Consider the following 17,844-nt stretch of genomic DNA (forward strand, 5'->3'; position numbering starts at 1 on the left):
TTGAGTGTGGCTCTTCCACAAAATACCACGGCCTGGGCAAGTCTATTTTGAAGAAGTGGCGTTAGAAGAAGTTTAAGTTTAAAAAATTTGGCTCTCAAAAGAAATTTCAATCGTTGTACTGTTGATATTTGGCTCTGTTGACTAATGAGTTTGCCGACCACTGCCATAGGCTATAACAGAAGTTATTATAGGGTAACTTACTTGTGGGAAGAAACACAGGCCCCTGCCATTCTGCGCAGATTATTCTCTGCTACAGATTCCTGTTACTGTACTTGTTTTGTAGTATAACTCAGGTGCTCCTGAGGGACAAGACAAAGGGCAAAAAATGCAATAGTGCCGGGGGTGATACCTCCGTGGTCTTGTGACAGATGATTGTTTTACAATTGATAGTATCACCAGTTGGATATGTATCTGAGTTGTCATGCCATTCCGGCCATTATTAACAAAAATATTGATGACATTTTAAGGAACATAGATAATCATCAACTAGAAGGCTTTGCTATGCTGGATAAGGACAATGAGGTTCAAAAGTCACAGCATGAAACTTAAAAATGAAATGAAATCCGAGACACAGAGATGGAGTTGGTTTTGTTCACATCTGCCTCTATACAAATGCCCTTCTTAGATTTCAGTGGTTTGGAGCATGAATTCTGAAGACTGATTACCTGAGGTTAATATACCAGCTCCAACAGTCGCAAGCTATGTCAGCGGTAGACAGACTACATATAGCTGGTCTTTTAAAACTGATTTCGGCTAGATTGTTTTAATTCATACTTGCAAAGTATGATAAAAGAGCAGTAAAAATATCTCATGGTTGAATTCTATTATTTGAACAATAAGAAAGCACTTGGCAGGAAAAGCACTTATATTTAAAAAAAAAAAAAAAGGTAAAGTGCAGTAATTGGTTGGAAAGGATTTTTTTTGTTTAGAGATAAACAAACCAGTAAACCCAAAAAAAGAGAAAATATTTTAGGATACAGGTGGGTGACTTAGCAGGAGAAGTTTGTGGAAGGTCCCTGATGCTTTTGAGCTAGTTAATAGTGACATTTAATATAATCTTTATGAGTAATTCTAAAAATAATTTGATTATAGGAAAGAACTCTTAATGTAATTTCTCCTACTGCTTACTTTTCATTATAAATCCATTTTAACTTTGAGCAGTAAGGAAAAGTTTTCTTGCAAATGAAAGTTAAAAGTTAGACTAGGTTTCTAAGAAAAGCTGGGGGATGTGTATGTTTTATGTGAGTGTATGCTTGTGTGTACACTTCTAAAGCAGTAACTCAACTGTAACCGCATTTGAATAATCTATGATAGTTTCTTAAGTTCTTACTCAATTCTTTTCCAGTCCTATACTTTTGACAGTTTCTAGATATACTTCATTGAATACTATAGCAATTTAAAAACCATCCCCTCAAAAGAGAAGAAAAGGGGTTACTTTTCTCTAGGTTGATCACTTTCCAACTCCATCCTTAGGATTACACTACATTTTAAAAAAATAAATAGTATCAATAATTAGTTTTTGTATGCACTGAATAGTACTGTTAGTATGTGTCCTATATTGTCCATTTCTCAAGGCCTGTGTGTGTTTTAATAATTTTTGGTAATTGATGCCAACCATATGCCGCTGATAATTATGCATGCTATCATGTTACTGTGCCTAATGGAATCATCAATCAAAACCTTTTATTCCCCTCTCATTGACACAGTCTATGCAGTGTCTCATCTACCTAATGAGTTTTCATTGCCCTCTACAGTATCACTTTAGATTTGCTCATCACATTTTCTCAACTGCTAATAGGAAGCAATTACTTAAACTAAATTCACTTATAGGGCTGCAACATTACATAATTCTGGGGCGGAGGGGGGAGGGAGAGGGGGCACTGTTGCACATTGCCCACCTGGGATTGTGCAGTGCACAACCTGCCTGCCCATATAGCAGCCCTGTGCTACCTTCACGGCACAAACACAGAGGGACACAATTTGGGGTATCTGTGTTTACTGTTCAGAGATGGCCACTTAAGTTACATAAACCAGCTTTTGCAAAAAGGGCCAGGATTTAGTTATATGACTCTGTTGTCAATCTAATCAGTATTCACACCTTCTTTATTCTGTAGAAATTCAAAGTTATTCCTGAACTGCAAATAGCTCCTGAGAATACAAAATTTTGTACTTGAGAATTTACTCACAAAAGATTACATTTTAAACTTGATTGAAAGAACATATTTAAGAAACATGACCAGAAATGTAAACAGTTTTGGCATATTTGCAGTGCAGTGTTTTCACTTGTGAAGTTGGCTGGTTATGTAGGCAGGAGGTGGAGGAGTTGTGATGTCAGCATATTACCAGCATTTTGCCATTTCTTGACTTCTCTATATTTTTAACAACTGTAGTGGCAATGCCTTACATTTCTGAAATGCTCCATCCCACCACAGTAGTTCCCAAAGAACTAATTATTTTTTCATTAATTCTCAAGCTATGTGTGATAAGCAGTTGAGAAGGGATGGTGGATACAAATGAAGAAAAAGAGGAAAAACTGTGAAAGATCATCTGGACTTTGTGAACATCACACGCCAATACACAGAGCCAGCTCAGATCTTTTGCTGTTCTGCACTGTGGTATTCCTCAAATTATCTTGCTTCTAAAACTCAAAGCTATGTTAGCCATTTTACTTTCTGTATTTTTGTCATTTCATTTTAGTAAAAGTCTGATGTAAATAGGTTTTACTTTAATTAGGCTAATAGGCAAAAATCACTGCTATGAGTAGAATAATGACTTTTGTTCTTAAAATGCTTTCTTTTGTGCTATCGATATGCTTCGATGGTTTGAGTGGATATTTGCTGAGAATCAACTATAGAGATATTTCATCCCCAGACCTTTCGAATGATAGTATTGCTTAATTCCTTCCTGTTTCTATCTTGCTTCCTGAGCTAGAGAGTGAGTGTTTGGAATGTGTGTGTGGTGCTCATATAAGCCCTCAGTAAACACTAGCGATGTAGCACAGAAAACGTGCCCTGCTGTGGAGGATGGATCTAGTTTTGTGTGTTCCCTCTGCCAGTCAGTAGCTACGCACACTTCCAGTCCCTTACGCCTTCTGAGCTCACAGAAATACTAAATCCCTGCTTTGCCTATTTTACAAGGGGTTATGTAGATTAAATTATTTAATGTCTATGAAGAAATGTAGACCAATCAAGTGCCATATGAATCTAAAAAGGAATGATTGAATGCTTGTAGTTAAATTAAGGTGACAGTTACTGTTTTATATCTTCCTTGTAACATGGAACAGACTGAAGAATCTCAAAGGGAAGGGGGAAGGGAGGCCGGGAAGAGATTAAGAGAGTCAGGAGAGTAGTCCCCTCTTATTCTCCGTTTCGCTTTCCATGGTTCCTGTTACTTGTGGTAACCGTGATCTGCAGATATTAAAGGGAAAAATCCAGATGTAAACCACTTAGAAGTTTTAAATTGTGCATAGTTCTGAGTGGAGTATTGGAATCTCACATCCTCTGCTCCATCCCAGCCAGCAGGTGAATCCTCCCTTTGTCCATGCTCCCACCCATTACTCACTCAGTAACCGTCTTTGTTATCAGATCGACTGCTGCAGTATTGCTGTGCGTGTGTTCCAGTCACCCTTATTTTACTTCTTAATAATAGCCCCAAAGCACAAGAGAAGTGATGCCTTCAATTGGATATGCCAAAAGGAAACCATAAAGTGAATGTATATATAGGAAAAAACATAACATATATAGGGTTTGGTATGATTTGCTATTTCAGGCATCCACTGGGGTATAGTAAGTATCCCCCAAGGATAAAGGGGGCGGGGGAGGATAAGGTACAGCGCCTTGAACTGTACCTTAGAAGAGAATCACCAGATATTTGGTGAACAAGATAAGTAACCGTGTTAGGCAAATATCACAGAGATGATTATCAGCATTGTACAGAGGAGAATGATGAGGGCCAGGTGAAGGGTCTTACATCAGATTTTATTCCTGGTAACATCAGAGTGTCGTCCAGAACAGTGGTCTGAAAAGGAGCCCAGAACAGTGCTGTACTGACAGCATCAGGTTTGTGAGAGAAAGCAACTAGGTGTGTTCATGAGACTTCAGGGCCACCCTCCCCATGGCTTTTGTGCCAGGTTCTTCAGGTAAAGTCAAGCCTTTAAGTCAAGCCTTTATGTGCCTGATGGGATACAGGGCGCTGGTGGTTCAAATAGGAATAAGATAGTCCCCGATCTCAAGTAGCTTATGGCATACAGACTAAAGGCAATCATTTGTCATTTACTTCGCGTAGAGCGTGAGTTCAAGAAGTATTACTTTCATTCCCGCCACAGTAGAATTAAGTGGTTGAGCTCAGGTTCCCTACAGAATTAAAAGTCCTCCAATTAAATATAGATTGCTACTTTTTTTCCATCATCAAATTTTATTTCTTCGTCTTGAATGATGAGTTATGTTGGAATTTCTATGAGCCCTTAATGTGTTTAGAAGGGAACATATATATGGACATATTTTTTCATGGCCCCTTTTTCCCTGGCTTTGTCACTGTGTGATGTTTTGCATTTAGTCTCCACCTGATTGTCCTTCTAATGTAATTTACCACCTGCAGAAGTATCAGGCCTGGAAAAGGCAGGAGTGAGATGCCTGTAAGCATAACGCCAGCTTATCAACGTGTATTTAAAAATACCCCAAGTCTATTTTTTTAGACCATGTGTGCAACCATGATTTTCAGCTTTCAGAGTTGACTCGGGTCATAGATCAGGAGGCAGCTCTCTTTTCACCTAATTATTATGAATATTGCGGTGTTCTAACCAAAGAGATATAACAGTAACTTTTTGAGGACGATTTGAGACATGTGACTGAGCCGAATTAAGAATGAAAGGTGGAGAAAATAAACATAACCTCCTGCCCTGTAAGTCTTCTGAATAAAGACATGTGTGAAGTCTATGAGGAGGGATCATTCACTCATTAATTTATGTAGTAAATATTTTTGGTGTCCACATAATGTGCAAGGCACTGTGTTAGGTGCACAGAGGATGTGTGCTTTCAGCCCCACCAGAGTGAACAGTGAAGTGAGAGAGACAGAGAAAAAGCAAACATAAACAAATATGCATTAGACTTTCTGGTGAATACCATGAGAAACAGATGAACAGAGAAACCTGGAGTTGAGGGGGGTGAGGTGTAGGAGATAAGAAACAACCTACTTAGAATCTTGAGGGATGGTTTCCCTGAGAAGACCTTAAAAAACCAGCAACTCAGAGATTTCCAGTGGGAGGGAATAGCTTTGCAAAGGATCTGCAGAGGCAAAGAGCTTGACGTGTTTGAGAGCCTTGAAGGATACCAAGGTGACTAGAGCATGGGCAAGAAGCATAGCTCAATTTTTAGATTCACTTGTTGATAGATATGTAATCAATTGAATAAAAAAATCTGATGAACAGAATAATCTGGTGAATATAAAAGAATCAGGGGCATAAAAAGGGAGTGGACTGACAATCCTCAGGGTGAAAGGGGTGTGGGGGGGGGTGCGGGAAGAGACTGGACAAAAATCATACACCTATGGATGAGGACAGTGGAGGGGGGGGTTAAGGGCATGGGGTGGGGTGGGAACCAGGTGGAGGAGAGCTATTGGGAGAAAAAAGAGGAACAACTGTAATAATCTGAACAATAAAGATTAGAAAAAAAAAGGAGTAGCTCAAGATGAAGCAGGGTCTTATGGACCATGGGAAGAAGTTTAGAAATTCATTTGACCACAGTAGGAAGCCATTCAAGCCTTTGAAGTGAAAAAACAACATGTTACCTATGCTTAAAAGTGCTTGCTGGGCCTGCATTGGTGAATGGTTTAGCCGGAAGAAGAGGTAGCCAAAGAGAAAAGCTTAACTTGGGAGATTAATCTGAGGCTTTGGCAATAATCCGTAGGAGTCTAACTGGGGAGCTGGTGAAAATTTGGAGAGAAGTGGAGAGATTCAATATATAATTTGAAAGCAGAATAGAGAGAATTTGTTGACAAATCAGAAGTAGAGAAAGGTGCAAAGGAAGGAGTCAAGTGTAATTTCCAAGTCTCTGGCTTGAGTGGCTGTGTGGTTGGTAGTGCCATTTACAGAGATAGAGAAGACAGGAAAAAGGCTAGGGGTGAGCTTAGGAATCAAGAATTTATTTAAGGATATGTTAAGTTTCAGATGTGCCATAGGTTACGGATAATACCAAGTAACTAGTTATATATTTCAGTTTGCTATACTGGGGAGTTTGGATGAGGTATAAATATGGGCCCTGACCAGGAATCAAATCAAAACCAGTGACCCATTGGTCACTGAGCCACACCCTTCCTTTGCGTGGAAAATAGAAACGTCCTTCCTTTATGAAGGCTTTAGAAAAGAGCTTTGCTTCTCTGCGTCCGTGTCTACCCAAGGAAGAACAGTGATGTCTCAGACACTGGGAAGGACTGTGAATGCAGGCCCAATGTGCTCTGCGTTCTCTCTTGGGAACCTGATGTCCCTGGGTGTTCTCTGAACCAGGACACTACTTCTCCAAGCTGTCAGCTTGCCATGGGGTCCCTGACTCCTGCACCGGTCCCTCGGTTGGTTCAGGATTTACTTCAGTAGTACATTAACACTCCAGGTACAGACAGAGGATGCAATTGGATTCAGAGAACACGTGAAGAGATTGGCTTTAACACAAGGAGGATCATCTTTTCTTCTGTAACAGGAATAAGAAATCTTAAAGTAATGGGGAAAGATAAATGAAGTTTTAGAGTTACCATTGGAATATGATAGTGATTTCTTTCATGTAACTTTAAATATTATATAAGATGTTTATCTGAAAAAGTCTAAAGTCCAACTTCATTGTCCTGGGGGCACTACCTAGCCCTCCTGTGTTACACCATTGTCATCTGAACAGAAGAAAACTAGAACAGACTCCCCAGTGATTGTCAGGGCGGGGGAGAGGACATGGCATGCCCTATCTAGGGTAGCTAATCAGGATCTAAATAGAGTCATTTTCAAAAATATCCTTTTCTATCAATAACATAGTCAATAATGCAATCTAACTTTTAAAAACAACAAAATATCATTTTCATTTGAAAACCTTTAGGTTGACACCACCGGATTTTTTAATATTCATCAGTAAGATGATTTAGTTTAAAAGAGGCAAAGAAGTAATGAATTAACCAGAGTGATGTTTCCATTATATTTCTGAATTAATGTGTAAATAATAGATACATAGTTTTTTCTAACCTTCTTTTTCTGTTTCTCACATCTTCATTTGGAGATAATTAAGATGAGAGATTGTGTGCTATATTGGCATTTTCAGTATAAACTATTGGGATTCGGCCCAGATTATTATGATTTGCAGAAACTATCTTGATTAAGTTTGGAGTTGCCTTATATTGTGCATAAGCAAACCTATATTTTAATCAGCTAGTCCATATGCTTTATGCCGAGAGTTTGTAATAGGTCTTGTAAAATATAGAAGAGTCCTTTAATCAGCAATGTTGGATATAATTCTAAAGTCTTAAAATAGTCTTCTTTTTTCTGATTCCTTCTTCCTAAAATAAATAAACAGAATGCAATCCTTGTGGCAATAGAATGTTACAAATCATTTCATAAAAGGTAATAAAATTAAATTTCATCACTGTGAGTTATTGCAAAAGACGGTTTAACATTTACAAGAATTTGACTTCCAAATCCTTCAAGGCCTAATCTTTGATTTGCATAATGGGTTTCTACTTTCAGGATTTTCCAGTTGAAAGGCTTTGAAGTAAGTTCCAAGGCAAAAACTGAAATAAATTGGAAATTCATATAATTTCAAAGTTAATGCATGCAATATAGTGGTATAATTAGAAAGTACAAGGAAGGGAAAATCTCATAAAAATTTTACTACTATTTGACTTAATGTTTTGAAACTTTATAGTAGAAAGAAAATATGCAAAAATTTAATGACTATTCAAAAAACATAAGTAGAACTTTGTAATCAAAAGTTGTTTCATCATTAGATTGCATAAAAGAATAGATCCTGAACTTGAACCTAAATATTTGATTCCAGAGTCCTTGCTCTTTTCACTCCTCCATGCCAACATTGAAACTTTTTTGCATAAGGATGGCAATTTATTAAAGCTACAGTGTTTCTGTAGAAATTACAAAACTAGATTTTATTTACTAGATGGGATGCTGTCTGATTCTTGAATTATTGAATAAAGCCAATTAGGTATTTAAAAAATGAAATTACAAAGCTGGATATAGTGAATAAAGTGAAATATTTATCATAGTATTGATAACAGAATAAACTATTCCCTTTGTCCAAGCTCAAAAACACATTCCCATAATGGGGAGGGATGAAGTCTTGAATGTATTAAATTGATCATCAGATCAGCTACCAACTATCCAAAGTCTTACTCTCTTAAATTACTTTCATGGATTTTTATATATAAACTTGCTTGCATTTTTGTATTATTTCTTGTGGCTTTTCCCCATGCTGCAGCCATTCATTTATTCATTCAACAATTTATATAATAAGTGCCTACTACATGCCAAGAACTATGCTAAGTCCTAGGAGTAATATGGTGAATGAACAGAATTTCTGTGAATGTAGGAATTAAGTCAATCTGGGGGTAAGGACTCCTAACAGAAGAAACTTCTCTCCTACCTCTTTTCTTTGGACTGGTATGGGCATCTATATATATAAAAGCCTAAATGACCATTACGACCAAACAACCGGAATGAGCGGTCAACCAGTCCCTATGACGCACACTAACCACCAGGGGGCAGACGCTCAATGCAGGAGCTGCCCCCTGGTGGTCAGTGCTCTCCCACAGCAAACCTCCTGTGGCCCCTCCCCCTGGGCCCTGATGGGGGGAGAGGAGAGGGGCTGGCAGGCCAACCTCCCACGGTCCCTACCCCCTGCTGGCTAGTCCCTCTGATAGGCCCTGATTGGGGGGCCGGCTGGCCAATCTCCCAATAGGCCTCAACTGCCAGCCAGGCTAAGGGACCCCACCAGTGCACGAATTCATGCACCGGGCCTCTAGTAGGGATATAAAGCAGCTGGCAAACTTCAAGAACTTGGATTTTTTTTTTCATAAAAGTTCAGTAAGAATTGCTGACATTTTATGTGAGGGTTCATGAAATGCTGAAGAGGCAGATTGGTTTTTAATTTATAGTATTTTTAGAATAAAATTAGGTATAATAGCAATGAATGCATGTATGCTTCCATACAAGCCATGGTATGTACATTGGTCTTGCTCTTGACAGAGCTGAATTCAATTGCATTAACAAGAGAATCTTTAGCAAATCATTCCTACATATCGTTGCACCTGTGGCTTCCTTCATTCTTGAATTTCCTGTTTTTTCGAACTTCCAAATTAGGAAAACATAAATTTTTTAGCATGAATACAGGGCTAGAAACATACCTTATTATAATAAGATATCTAGTTTGGGTGTCCCATTAATTATTCCAAAATCAATTGTACGCCCGAAGGATACTTCCGTTGAAACATTTTGCATTGGTTTAGAATTGTAAGTTGTTTAATTCCCGATTCCTCATTAATTATATTTTCTGTCTCAACCTTTGTGTTCAGGGACACAAAGAACAGTGTGCCCCCCAGCAGTTATGGAGCAGGCTGTAATTGGCATATTCTATATCCCAAAGGATTGTTTTCTTGTTTTAATGCATTGGTTTTCAATCCGTTATTTCTTCTGGTTGTATTTCTGAATGTGCTTGTTTTTTGCTGATTTTGTGGTTTGTTTTTTTTAGCTGCTGATTTGTAGTCAGACTGTACAAGAGGGCTAACAAAAGCCCTTAATTTTGCCATGTGAAAATTTTTTAGGCATTTGCTCTCAAAAAGTTCTTTTTGAGTGACAAGATTTTTGCAGCAACCGCAGTATCCAACTTGAAATTGCTGCATTCTCAGCAGCTTTACTGATTAAAAAAATATCCTTACATGAGCTCTTTCAGGAAGCCAGGAGACAGCTTTGCTCACAGTAATGAGTTGTGCAAACCACAGATGGTCTTCTTGCTGGAAATTACTGGAAAGGACTACAAGTTTTGGGTCTGTGGGGCACAGCCATTCACATGCATCCATGTATCTATGTGTAACATACATTTGTGTAAATAGACAACAAATGAATGGGCAAAGGATGAATTTGTATAGCTACTACTCATATTGCAGATTTCTGTGGCATTTTATAAAGTGCTTTCACATAAATGAAACTATTTTATGCTCACAACAACTATCTCGGGTAAAGTAGGCAGATAGTACCATTGTGGATTGAGACCTAGACAGTCCAGGTCCTTGTCCAAAGCCACATGGTTAGTGTGAGAGCTGAAATTCATCTCCTAATTCCTTAGTGTGGCGTTTTAGACAAAATGTCCTAGTTGGATTCAAGCTTCCCTAATTTTAGCCCTGTCACTTTCTCTAAACCTCAACTGACCCCACAACAAATAAGCTATATAATACCTACCTCATAGGTTTATAGTGATCAGTAAATGAAATAATGTCTATATAGCAGCATGTGGCCTATATGCTGTATTTTATAAAAGCTCAATAACTGTTCATGTTTCCTTGTGTTTTTATTTAAAGCAAAAACGTATATAATACTTATTACATACCAAGTATCCTAAGTGCTTTTATAAATATTAATTTAATTCTCATGACAATTTTGTGACATAGGTATTATTAATACCTTCATTTTACATATGAGAAAACGGGCAAAGAGAGGTTAAGAAAATTGACCTAGATTACACAGCTAGTAAATATCAGGTTAGGGATTCTGGCCACCATGTTTGTAGTCCCAACCACTCTGCAATTATTCCCAAGGTACATAGTCAAATATATGAAGATGTGCACTATGTTTTGCACCATAAATGTTTTACATGTTCATGTTATACCACCTTAAATTCCTATGATCTAGGGAAAATTATCAATATACTATGGTCTGTATTTTAGTATATATAAAATGTATTATCGATTTTCTCAACTGTTGCCCATGACCCACAGTACACTAAAACTTTGCTAAATGGATAATAGAAGGTTCATTTGAAGTCCACATGATGGAAGAGGTAATTCCAGTTGAGAACTCAGAGTACTTAAGATATTTTTTCTTATGCAAATAAGTCATGTCAAGAATTAATTTAGGCTAGGCTTAAGGTAGAGTTTTATCATGCAGCATTTAGACAAAATGATAAAACTATTTAAAGATGCAGAGCCTGGGAGACAAAGAACGATGAAAAGTGTTGCTTGATTATGACTTGAATGGAAGACGATAGATGGGTGGAGATAGTTAGACGGTGAAAACCCCACAATGTGAGAGGCAGATGGAAGGTAAAAACCAAGAGTATGACTGGTAATAAATGATAGTTAGTAATAAAGAGCTGGAAGTGAAGAAGCTTAGAGAACGCTTCTCCACGGTGGAAGCTTTTGCAATAGAGAATCGACCCGGATCTTTGAGAGGAGCCCTCTGTTGTGGGCGGTGGAAAGCCATAGTCAGTCACTGTTGGCACAGCCCTGGGCTTTGGGATGCCCATTAACGCATTTAAGCCAAAAGATATATTTTTTTAAATATATTTTATTGATTTTTTTACAGAGAGGAAGAGAGAGGGACAGAGAGTTAGAAAATCAATGAGAGAGAAACATCGATCAGCTGTCTCCTGCACACCTCCTACTGGGGCTGTGCCTGCAACCAAGGTACATGCCCTTGACTGGAATCGAACCTGGGACCTTTCATTCCGCAGGCCGAGGCTCTATCCACTGAGCCACACCGGTCAGGGCAAGCCAAAAGATAGTTTATCCTACTCAAACAACAATGTGGAAAATGAGTGGAAGATTTCTTATGTTTCTAGTAAAGCAGAAACAAGTTATGCACAAATATAATTTAGAAAATTCAGCTGATTGCTCTGAGAGTAATTCTGTTTACATTGGCTGGTATAGGAAGTTTTCTGCCCCTTCTTTTTTTCTCAAGTTTCTGTGATTTCATATGTCATCATTGGCCTACAGGGCTTCTCCTGCTCCTTGGAGAACTAGTTGAAATTGGCATGAACACTATTTTTACAGAGTAAGTAAGTAAAACACCCTCCACGTTTCCTTTAGAGTTCTTGTCTTTACTTCTTCATGGTTCCCTGGTCTCAACCTCTGCTTATGAGATTGCAGTTTTCAATCAACCGCACACTGATTTTTTATTTTTTTTATTTTTATTTTTATTTTTATTTTTTTAAAATATATTTTATTGATATTTCACAGAGAGGAAGGGAGAGGGATAGAGAGCTAGAAACATCGATGAGAGAGAAACATCAATCAGCTGCCTACTGCACACCTCCCACTGAGGATGTGCTCGCAACCAAGGTACATGCCCTTGACCGGAATCGAACCCGGGACCTTTCAGTCCGCAGGCCGACGCTCTATCCACTGAGCCAAACCGGTTTCGGCGCGCACACTGATTTTTTTAAAAAGATGTATATACCCAAGTGAAGTATCGATGAATGAACTTGTTTTACAAAAGGTTTGGTGACTCTCACAGTAGAAATACTACCTTGCACACAACATAAAGGACTCCCATTTAGTCTGTCCCATATTATTTTACACTCCTTCCCCCAAATTCACACTTTAAAATAGGTGAAACTTCCTACAAAATGCAGGCTCAACATTATCTAAAATATCACAGCAGGGAAGGATCCCGATAGTTTCCTCAGCACCCTTGAATATTTGAAGAAGAAAATTATGTCCCTTACATCCTCTTAGAGAGAGATTGGAACTTGCATGTATCTTATCGACAGCATCCTATGTAGATGGTATATGAGGCACTTTTCCACAGGAGGTTTTCTTAATCCTCAGAACGTCTGAGTATGTTTTCTCCCCTTTTTATAGGTGAGGCACCTGTGTCTCAAAAAAAGTGTCCAACATTCTTACCAACATTGGAGTGCATCTGGGGAAGGGTAAGAATCTGCTGAAAAGGAGAAATAAGAAAAGGCAGAAATGAACCACCAGACAGTCTGCCTAGCGGAGTCATGAGAAGAGGGGAAGGCTCCTCTCACTCTCATTGTTCATACTTCCAAGACCTTGGCACTCAGTGTCCTTTGGAAATACCAAGCACGTTAAACAAAGATCCTTCTTGTGCCTCTGGAGAGATTATTTTAGTCTCTGTTTGTAATGTTGCATTTATTATCAATGGGTATTTTCTCTAGTGTACACCTACATATTCCATTATGCTATATTTACACTTCTTTTACACATTTAATTAAGACATTGTTAAAAATTTGGAAAGAGTTCTCCTTTCATGAAATTTGGAAATTGAAGGTAGCATTTAGCAGGTTTCTCTGTCAACCCTAGTAGTCATTTTTAGAATCTTTAAGGGAGTAATTCAGTTACCCACACAGTTCTGCTTTCTAAGAACATGCAAGTGGAAGTCTTTTAAGCAAGTCAGCAAACCTGTTAGCAGTGTTCCAGCCTCCAGCAACAGCAATGAGGACATGATACCCTTCAAGACTGGGGAAGGGCAAAAAGAAGAGAGGAAAAGCATTTCTGCCTGCCTTTGGCCTTTAGAGGCCACAGCCGTGTCCTTTGCTCATTCTAAAGAGGTTGGGAAAAGGGCTGTGGAATCCTACAGTATGTACCCTTGTGCATCTGGCTTTTGCCCAGCATTATTTTTTTTTTTATGAAAACCATCCATGTTGTTGCAAGTGGTTATAGTTCATATATTTCCATTGCTGTATAAAATTTCATTTTGTAAATATTATCACAGTTTACTCACCTATTTCTACTTTGAAAAGACATTTGGACTGTGTATCATAAGTGGGCATTCTTAACTTTGTCTTTGGGCAAACATATCCATATTTGTGTACGATATATCTTAGGAATAGAATAGGTCGGTCAAAAGATACATGCCTTTGCCCAGCTGGTGTAGCCTAGTGGTTGAGCATTGACCTATGAACCAGGAGATCAGGGTTCAATTTCCAGTCAGGGCACATGGCCTGGGTTGCTGGCTTAATCCCCAGTGGGGGGCATGCAGGAGAGAGCCGATCAGTGATTCTCTGTCATCATTAATGTTTCTCTCTCTCCCTCTCCTTTCCTGACATATATCCTATCTAATAAAAGAATAATATGCAAATTGACCATCACTCCAACACACAAGATGGCTGCCCCCATGTGGTCAAAGATGGCTGCCCCCATGTGGACACAAGATGGCCAGCAAGGGAGGGCAGTTGGGTGGGACCAGGCCTGCAGGGGAGGGCAGTTGGGAGGGACCAGGCCTACAAGAGAGGGCAGTTGGGGGTGACAAGGCCTCCAGGGAAGGGCAGTTGAGGGGGGGACCCAGGCCTGCAGGGGAGGATAGTTCGGGGGGACCAGGCCTGCAGGGGAGGGCAGTTGGGGGGGACCAGGCTGGCAAGGGAGGGCAGTTAGGGGCAATTGGGCCAGCAGCGGAGCAGTTAGGCGTTGATCATGCTGGCAGGGGAATGTTTAGGGGGTGATCAGGCTGGCAGGCAGAAGCGGTTAGGGGCAATTAGGCAGGCAGGCAAGTGAGTGGTTGGGAGCCAGCAGTCCCGGATTGTGAGAGGGATGTTGAAGGACACACACACACACACACACACACACCTGTGCTCGTATTTCGTGCACCAGGCCTCTAATATATATATGTATGTATATGTATGTATATGTATGTATATGTATGTATGTATATATGTATGTATGTATATATGTATATTTATTTATATACACACACACATATTTAAAAGATACATGCCTTCAGCTAAACATAGCCTATACGGTAGAGGGTGATGCATAGATATTGCTAGACAGTTGTCTACAGGGGTCGACCCAGTTTACATCCCCCTAGCATTGTCGAAGAATTCCAAATTGCTCCTCATCACCACACTTGCTACCATGTCTTTTACATTTTAGCCATCCGGGGGTGTGTTATGAGGACAGTACAGTCTTACTTTACATTTCTTATGGCTAACACTGTTGAGCACTTTTTAATGTATATGTTGGCAATTTGGATAAAGCAAGTCATTGTTCATAAATATTAAGTAGGTAATATGTGGATATGGCAGAAATCATATAAGTGATAATGAATTGGGTGCAATTTAGTAAACACTACTTTTATTAATGGATCCTTTACTATTGATATACTCTATTCCTTTAATGAGATTTTTGCTGCGGTAAATTCAATTTATGGGAAGCTCATTGAGTGTTAATTATTAATAACCCCTCTGTGGAGAGGTGTGAGGCTGCCAAGGCTCATGTCAGAGGAAGCTCCCACAGGAGGCCACACTGAAGCTGAGTCTAGCAGGTAGAGCAGAAAATGGAAGTGAATGTACTTTATGTCCAGAAAGTAGAAATAAAGCCTGGGGGTATGAGGATGTATGAAACTTTTAGAAAATTGCAAATGTTCGGGTGTGACTACCATAATTGATAAAGAAAACAGCCAGCTTGTGTTCTGTAGGCCAAACAGACTTGAGAAATATCAAGGGCCCAGAATATTCTGGGCTCAGGGTTAAACTACATTACAAATACCATTGTATAGCTTGAAGTACGTGAATTTAGCTCATATCATTTACCAATGATTTTTACCCCAAGGGAAACATTCTCATGCATGAGTGGGAAAATGTTTTATGGATAGCTTTTTGCTTTCCAAGTTAGGTCTGATGTCAGCTCTTTGGACTGTAGACGTGAGCAATACTTTTATTGTCACTGAGAATGTCTGGAGGAACCATGTGAACTCTATAATTTTTACAGCTTAGATGCTGTCATAGACTCAATAGCAAAGCACTGGCAGCCTCTAGTTACCCAGGTAATCCGTTCCTTTTCCTTTTCTGGGATGCAATTATTTATTTCTAACTAGTGCTTGGCTATAGCATTAAATACTCTTTTCAGAACCAAAAGCAATAGCTAAGTGCATTATCTTTGATACCATATTTTAGTTTGCTATTATTAGAAAAACAGAAGTCATTTATCACCATACATTTTAATATATTTTAGTGAAACCTTCCAAAATGGTTAACCAGAAGAAGATTTATTTTTCCCAACTGGTTTCAAGAACATTTGGAGAATTTAAAACCCTGTTGGGAAGGTCTATAATTTCTGAATAAACTTGGTTCTATTTCAGGGCCAACGATAACTCAGTTGTTGAAAATATTTTATCCCTCGAGTCAGTGCTCACAGCCTGTGATATTCTCTGTCTGTAGGTTGAAGAAAAAGTCCCAGTCGGTGGATATTACTGCTCCAGGGTTCAACCCTTTGGCCGGTGCAGGAAAGCAAATGCCACAAGTCAGTAAGCCCCCTGCACCCAAGACACCCATCATTGAAGAAGAACAGAACACAGCCAATACAGCCAACACAGCCAACACAGCCAACACCCCGAAGCATCCTTCCCGCAGGAGTGAGCTGAAGAGGTTCTACACGATTGGTGAGCTGCAGCTTGAATGCACTTGAATCCATGAAATCTCACACACTTGAATACATGAAGTCTGTCTTTCCTAGACAGCACTGTGAATGCGCGGGTCCGCTGGGAAATGCTCCCTTCTCTATACGATGTGCATGTCTTTCTGATGGTTTATGTGGACATTTCCTGATATGGTCTGAACGTGGAGATGGAAAAATACTGAAAACCTTCCGTACCGTTAAATAAGAGGGCAGGCTGGAGGGCCTTCCATATTTGGCCTAAGGGGAGTAAATTATATACAGACAGTCCTGGGGTTACGTCATCATCTCCCATTTATTTATAAAAAAGAGTTCCATCATTTCGATTTATGTACATATGTGCTTTATGTTTTTCATTATTTATTTACCACAAGTAAAGGTCAGGGATTGTTCTCTTTCTTTTAAATTGTTTTTACTGTTTCACTTCATTACTGCTGTGCATGTGCTCCATGTGAGTGACATGGGTGCTTATGTAGGTGGGTTCCCACTTATGGCAAAAATCACGTTACGTCGCCATAGGAATGGATCTCCCACGTCACCCGAGGACCTACTGTATCCGGTTTCACAGTGGTTAAGCTGAGGTGCTACCATTTGCATTTATGCCATTCTTCGGCCAAGACCATTTTGGGGTTTTAATCTTTGCTTTTTCCCTCCAGGCTCTCCAGTCTTTGACCCTATTTTGTCAGGATGTCAGCCTGTAACTAATAAGCCTGTAACTAAGGAAATAGACAGTTGTTACTTTCTCAGCGAGAACAAACAGCATTGTAGGTGTGTATGGAGCTTGCACGTGACCTCCCCTGGAGAGACTGAAGCACACCAGAGCCCATGTGGGAAAGGGTCTGTGGAAAGGGTCTTGCGTTTCAATGTCCCTGCTTTCCCAGGTAGAATAATATCCTGTAATTTTGAACTTCAGTATTTAATTGGAGTACTATAGGTAATCAATCTAAATGAGTTGAATTATCAATTTTTATGTACCAATAGTTGTCCATCGTGTCTTTATCCTTCCTTTTTAAAGTAACAAAAACAGTTTTCAGTGTCTTTGGTCTGTTTTAGACAAAAGTTGCTAAACGTACCCTATACGGTAGAGGGTGATGCATAGAGGAGATGAATCTACTGAGGAAGAGGAAGGGTGCTTTGGCCTTACATGTTATTTCGTTTTGGAGAGATTTGGTCCTATCTAAAAGCCGCAGTAGCAGAGACTGTGTTTTCATGAGTTTATGAAAGTTAAATCAAAGAGATCATGTTGTATTTGGTATCCACCACCCCTACAGCTCCAACATGGGATATTTGAATTTTTTTCTCAGATCTTTTAGTGTCCCTATTTAGAAGTGATCATTAGGAGATCAGATTTCTAATTCTGATTCACACAGCAATTTTCTGTGTGATTTCAAGTCATTTTCCCATGTCTTTGGGTTAAATTACTTCCCTTCAAGCTTGAAGAGATGCCTCCACGTGGGT

At 39.3% G+C, this 17,844-nt stretch overlaps 1 protein-coding gene across 3 annotated transcripts in view; it reads left to right on the forward strand.

Annotated features, from left to right (window-relative positions):
* Positions 1–17,844, forward strand: part of OXR1 (oxidation resistance 1) — a 345,790-nt gene that overhangs the window by 156,601 nt on the left and 171,345 nt on the right. For all 3 annotated transcript variants that reach the window (XM_080647068.1, XM_080647065.1, XM_080647066.1), the window contains exon 3: positions 16,152–16,372. In XM_080647068.1, coding sequence (XP_080503194.1) covers positions 16,152–16,372 — 221 coding nt within the window. The remainder of the gene's footprint in view (positions 1–16,151; positions 16,373–17,844) is intronic.

The sequence above is a fragment of the Plecotus auritus genome, assembly GCF_963455305.1.
Source record: "Plecotus auritus genome assembly, chromosome: 11".
Taxonomy (NCBI): domain Eukaryota; kingdom Metazoa; phylum Chordata; class Mammalia; order Chiroptera; family Vespertilionidae; genus Plecotus; species Plecotus auritus.